Genomic DNA, 6,608 nt, shown 5'->3' on the forward strand with positions numbered 1-6,608 from the left:
TATATTAAATTCCTTGAAAAAAACAATCGTTAAAATAAGATGATAATCTTTTTACTAATAAAGAACCATTATCTAACCTCCCAATTGATAGTTAAACCATAGGCTTTCTAAGTTGGCGGCTATTTTTTCAAGGATTTTTTATAATAACTGTTTTGTCAGGGATTTACTGAATTTTTACGTTGTTTTTATTGGTTATTAATGTATATTATTACTAATTTGAACTAATTTATTTAGCTTGTAAAACTATATTTGATCCTTGTTTTAATTTTCTTCTACCAACCGAACTATGAGGTGTCTCAGTCTATGTTGCATGGGGAAGATGGTGTAGCAACCAAACAATAACCCTAATTAGTCAATGTTTAGCTCAACAGAAAAAATAACTTGGTACTTATATTATAAGCTTTTTTTTCTTGAATCACTTAAACTTGTCAAACTCTATAAAAATATCCCAAAACTTCCAATAGAAAAATTAAAGACTATTAATCCCATGTTGGATTTCTTTAGAGTGAATAAATTAGAATTGAACTAAGTTTGGTGTGTTAGTTCATCCTCCCTCTGTTCCTCTATGAATTTTCATTTATCTTCACATAACATTGATACTACTAAATTCTTTTTCTTCTTCTGCTTGTTCACTTAACACAAAACAAAAATAGTGAAACTACCACAAAATGGGAACACCCTTCAAGCCAATACCGAGCACAAGAAGAAGCACATACTATAGACTAGAAACCAAGAACTTATCTTACAAATTGTGCAGCCAATTTGATGAGTTTAGAAGCCTTTGTTTCGGGTCGAATCGGAGGAGGAGGAGCAGCGCAGGGAAATACATTTTGAAGGATGTTACTTGTGAAGCAAGGCCAGGGGAGTTGACAGCCATTGCTGGCCATAGTGGAGCTGGAAAAACCACCCTGCTTGAAATCCTTGCTGGGAGAATATCTCCCGGTAAAGTTTCCGGCCAATTGCTGGTGAATCATCGGGCGATGGATCCGAACCGGTTCAGAAGAATGTCAGGTTATGTGACACAGGAAGATGCTCTGTTTCCATGTCTTACAGTGAGAGAGACACTCATGTATAGTGCTATGCTGAGGCTTCCCGGGGGCAAAAAAGTGGCTGCTACAAGAGTTGAGGAGTTGATGAAGGAGCTTGGGTTGGATCATGTTGCGGATTCAAGAATTGGTGATGGATCAAGCCATGGAATTTCGGGTGGCGAAAGGAGGAGAGTCTCTATTGGTGCTGATTTAGTTCATGACCCTGCAGTTATCTTGATTGATGAACCAACTTCAGGGTTGGATTCTGCTTCAGCTCTTAATGTAATCTCATTGCTTAGACTAATGGCATTCAATCAAGGAAAGACTATTGTTCTGACTATCCACCAACCTGGTTTTCGCATCTTGGAGCTTCTTGATGGCCTCATTTTGCTCGCGGATGGATTCGTCGTGCACAATGGTTCCTTGAGTCTTCTTGAGGCTAGGCTCAGGTTATCCGGCCATCAAATTCCGCGTCGCGTCAATGTCCTTGAATATGCACTTGATGTCATGGAAAGCTTGGTTATTCATACATCATCAGAATCTGAGGACAATCAATATCTTCTTAGAGACAGAGAGTATGAAGATCACAGGATGAGAATGCATTGTTCCAAGATTGCTAAAGAAAAGGCTCTCTTGTACTCGAATTCTCCTATGGAAGAGATTCTAATCTTAGGAAGAAGATTTTGCAGCAATATATTCAGAACTAAGCAACTCTTTCTCACCAGAGTTATACAAGCCTTAGTAGCTGGATTCATTCTTGGAACTATATTCTTGAATACAGGTAGCAAGCAAGGTCAATTAGCATTGCAAACGCGAAGCGGCTTCTTCGCTTTCAGCCTTACCTTTCTGTTATCTTCGACGACAGAAGGCTTGCCAATTTTCTTGGAAGAGAGAAGAACTTTGATGAGAGAGACCTCAAGAGGAGCTTATAGAGTTTCTTCCTATGTTCTTGCAAATACACTTGTTTTTCTTCCTTTCCTTCTAATGGTTTGTGTTCTATATACCACCCCGGTTTATTGGCTTGTAGGATTAAGGAAAGACATTGATGCATTCCTCTACTTCTCTGTAGTTGTTTGGTTGGTCCTCCTCATGTCGAACTCTCTTGTGGCGTGTTTCAGCGCTCTTGTGCCGAATTTCATCCTTGGAAACTCAGTGATCGCAGGCCTAATGGGGTCTTTCTTTCTGTTTTCGGGGTATTTCATATCGAAGGAGAAGATGCCTAGCTACTGGATTTTTATGCACTACTTGAGTTTATTCAAATACCCTTTTGAGTGTCTTATGATAAATGAGTATGGAGAAGAGCAAGGAAGAAGAAGATGCCTAGAAACTAGGAATGGAGAATGCATATTGCATGGAGTTGAGTTCTTAGAACAACAGGGTTTGAAGGAGTCAAAAAAGTGGACCAATTTGGTTGTAATGTTGGGGTTCATAATAGGGTATAGAGTTCTTTGCTTTTGTATTCTTTGGTTCAGATGTTACAGAACCAGAAACTGAAATCAGGTTTACCACAAATTATTAGGTGCTAATTACAACCATTTTACTGTTTTCATTTATTTATTATTCACCATTGTTAGTGAATATTGATAAGCATAGTTCATGTTCACATGCAAATTATGAATATTGTTTTGTAATAACCAAGCAAAAGTTGTCAGTATTGTTCTGATTTTTCTGAAGTATTTACATACAATGCTTCTTATCATGATTATGATTGTGCATTCGTTTACCATTAAGATCAACACTGATGAAGGAAGACAAGAATTATTCAATTTATTCCCTTGCCTTGAAGCTTATTTGCAAAGCTTATTATACAATGGAAAAACATTATGCTTATAATAAACATAAAAAACCAAAATTAAAGCACTTTTTATTTAAATCACTGACTAACCCTATACAAATCTGTTCTGTAATTTCCTAAATGGAACCATTGATTATGATCTATTAAACAATAGAAGAATATTTTTTACAAAATTGCATACAGTAATTTGTATCTCCACAAATCATTGAAGACAGAAAAGGGTCACATGCAAAGTTTTCAAGCAATAGGGAGCTTAATTGCTTCCATCATCTATCATAAATTGAAGTGAAGGTCATTGTAGCATAAGATCCTGTGCTTCCTGAAAAAGATGAACTTTCCAAATCATCTTTCCTCTCTGAACTAGTCATAGCCATCAAAGATGTATTTTCCACTTCAATTTCTTCAACCTTGTCTTTCTGTTTTCCTTGATCTTTCGTTTCCACAAACTCAAATAGTAAGCCTGGTTTTGACATCATCTTCTCATTGACATCCGTTTTGCCTATCAGCATGTCGTGCACGGTGGACATTGAAGGCCGGAGCTGAAGAGAATCCTGAATACAAATGAGACCAATCTTGCAAAACCTTATCGCCTCCTCGACATCAAAGTCGCCGGCGAGCGAGGAATCAACCAAACTCTCCAGCTCCCCCCTCTCATACAAATCCCAAGCCTGAAGACATAATCATTGGTCACTCATTTCATTGAAGTTTCAGTTCCCATCAATACTACTGCAAAATGAACATTAATATCCTAGTAGTAGTAGTAGTAACCTATGTTTGGCAATTGCTACATTACTTAACATAAGATTGCATATAGAGATATTACCACTTTTTAAAATACCAGTGATGTTATAACCCCGGGTTAAGCATATCATAACTGTCATGTTGTAAAATTATACAATATAAGACCTAGTTCACATGGCATGGACACATTGCATCTGTTATGGTTACTTCCCTGTCCAGTCACAAGCTTAGTAAAAAACTTGCATGGAATTATCACATTTTTTAATTGTTTCTCTCTTCATAACAGTGAAATTAGGAATCCAAATCAGAAGACAAATAAGATGGGAAAATAGGAAATAAAATGAATAAAAAGAGGGTTAAAAGGAATTCAGCAAATCCAAATATGTATCTTAAATTTACTTTGATATTTAACTAATTATGAACTTCCAAAGACTCATGCACTTACCCTTGTGTGTAGATACCTTTCTTTTGCAGGTAAACGTCTATTTGTGTTACACCTTCCGCTAACAATTTCTAATAGCAGAACTCCAAAACTGTAGACATCTGATTTTCTTGTCACTTGACTTCGTATCGCATATTCAGGTGCTAGATAGCCACTAACAAAGGCAAAAATTGTTGTGTAATCATGAATGAACTAATCCATGATTCTGAAAGAATTGAAAGATAGAAATCATGAATGAAACTTACGCTGTGCCAGCAACAAGTGTACTAATATGGGTAATGTTTGCTGGAATAAGCCTTGCTAGACCAAAATCCGAAATTTTGGGCTGCAAGTCTTTGTCGAGTAATATATTGCTAGCTTTAATGTCTCTATGGATAATATGTGGCTCAACTTCATGATGAAGAAATGCAAGACCCCGCGCAACGCAGATGCAAATGTTCCTCCGTGTATGCCAGCTTAAGTACAAGCTACTATGGCCTCTACCTATAAACAAAACATTTTCCCAATCACCGGACAATTTTAACTTACTTTTTGTATTTGTCTAAAGGACAACTTTTAAGCTAATTTATGTAATTTTAAAAGGAAGAGCGCAGGAGTAGTGTCTCTATGTTATGAGTCTTGTGGAGTCCCACTTCGGGGGCTAACACCTGAAAAAGAGCCTTATAAGACCTTAAGCTCAGAACCATCACCCTATGATGGGATGCTCTTTTTCAGGTATTGGTCCCTCGAAACTCATAACACCCTACCATTCCGTCTCCATTGATTTTGTTCCAAGATAGGAATCAAAAGCTACCTAGGAGATTTATAATACATTCAGATGAAATGTGAAAAGTTTACTCACCACCAAGTGTTTGTGCTAGGCTGTTATTCTCAAGATAGCCATATACCAAAATCCTCTGGTTCCTTTCCACACAGCAACCATACAACTTAACTAGATTCTCATGCTCTATACTAGAAATCACCTCGATTTCCGTCAAGAACTCTTTGACTCCTTGTTTAGATTCAGCTGACAAAACCTTAATAGCAGCCAGAGTACCATCTCTCAACTTTCCCTGCTCAGTATAGAAACTACAAGATTAAAAGTAGAAACTTTCTTTCTGAATAAGTGTGAGGCACTTATGAATTGTGGCAATCACCTTATATACCGATCCGAAACCTCCCTCCCCTATCTTATTTGCAGGACTAAAATTTTCTGTGGCAATTTGCAATTCCTTGTATGTGTAGAGATTGATGTTCTTAAAGCTAGAAAGATCTGTTGCAGCATATAAACATGAATATAAACATAGAAACATTTTGAACATATCAAATTCTCAAAAAATCTGCACACCTATATCAGCTTCGGTTGGTTGCGCCGCCGAAGAAGACCCCTTTCTTCCACAAAGAAGAGAGAAACAACTCATCACAAAGAAACTCAAGCAACTTCAACATCAAATTATAATCATATGACTAGACTATACTCAACAACATTAATATCCAATCCTCATTTGTCACGAGAGTATGTGCTGAAAAACAAACAAATAATTCAAATTACAGTGTTCTCTAACCAAACATATAAATAAAAAGTCACCCCGTATACTATTTATTAGTCAATTTGAAAAAGTCTACTTGCTTGTGCTAGTACAGCACCGGTTTATATAATTATATGTTACTTTATTATATTTCTATTAAAAAATAAGAATAAAGTATTATTTTGATTTTCAACACTTGGATCAAATTCTAATTTAGTACTTAATGTTTTAAATATTTTATTTTAATCTAAAAAAATTCAAATTTTCTATTTCAGTTTCGAAAGTAATGTTATTCCATAATTAAATTTAATACAAATAATTAATATATTAAAGAGCCAATAATATTTAATTTTGATACATAAGTAAAAATATAAAATTAATTCATTAACCATCACCGAAATAAAAGTTTTTTCTTTTATTCTGGAGTGTTAATGATTGATTGATAGAATTTGAGAATCTTTTTAAGAAAAGGAGATCAATTAAAAAAAGTATTACGAAAAAGTTTTAGTTAAATTTTTTAATATATTAAAAATATATGACTTAATAATAATGTTGTTAACATTCATGTCAATCATTTTATTAATAATTCAAGTCAAATTTAATAATAAGATAATATTAAATTTATTTAAAAATTTTTAAAATAAAATAAAATATTTAAAATATTAAAAATTAAAATAATATTTTTTTTTCAAAAATTAAAAAGAGTGCAATTGAATCTATTGAAATAATAAAATTGCATATAGTAACCACACGAAGTTAAATAATAATGAATATACATTGGACATGTACAGTTGTGAGTTGCTCAACAAACAAAAATGATTCCATGTCGAGAGAAAAATATATCAAAAACCATAGTTTTATTCCTAGATTTTCTTAAGAAAGAAAGTAATAGACATAACAGATTTGTATTAGCCCAGAGCAGGAAGAAGATGAAGATGAAAGTACTGACTTTTCAAAGTCAAATACTAACTTTTCAAAACCTTGGGCAGCGTTAAGAAGTTATAGAGGGATAACGTAACAGGTAACACGCCCCGACTCACATTTGATATTCAGCATTTTTGTTCCGTGGATGTGAATCAAGTTGCATGTCTCTT

At 34.7% G+C, this 6,608-nt stretch overlaps 2 protein-coding genes across 2 annotated transcripts; one reads left to right on the forward strand and one right to left on the reverse strand.

Annotated features, from left to right (window-relative positions):
* On the forward strand, positions 350-2,756 carry LOC107613709 (ABC transporter G family member 10). Its single transcript, XM_016315818.2, has one exon. The coding sequence runs from the start codon at positions 669-671 to the stop codon at positions 2,520-2,522; it is 1,854 nt and encodes a 617-aa protein (XP_016171304.1). The 5' UTR covers positions 350-668; the 3' UTR covers positions 2,523-2,756.
* Positions 2,868-5,583, reverse strand: LOC107613710 (putative serine/threonine-protein kinase). Its single transcript, XM_016315820.2, has 6 exons — positions 5,334-5,583; positions 5,143-5,258; positions 4,848-5,058; positions 4,252-4,489; positions 4,010-4,160; positions 2,868-3,491 (listed from the first exon to the last, which is right to left on the reverse strand). The coding sequence occupies exons 1-6, from the start codon at positions 5,404-5,406 to the stop codon at positions 3,090-3,092; spliced, it is 1,191 nt and encodes a 396-aa protein (XP_016171306.1). The 5' UTR covers positions 5,407-5,583; the 3' UTR covers positions 2,868-3,089.

This window comes from Arachis ipaensis, chromosome B08 (assembly GCF_000816755.2).
Source record: "Arachis ipaensis cultivar K30076 chromosome B08, Araip1.1, whole genome shotgun sequence".
In the NCBI taxonomy this organism is placed as follows: Eukaryota; Viridiplantae; Streptophyta; class Magnoliopsida; order Fabales; family Fabaceae; genus Arachis; species Arachis ipaensis.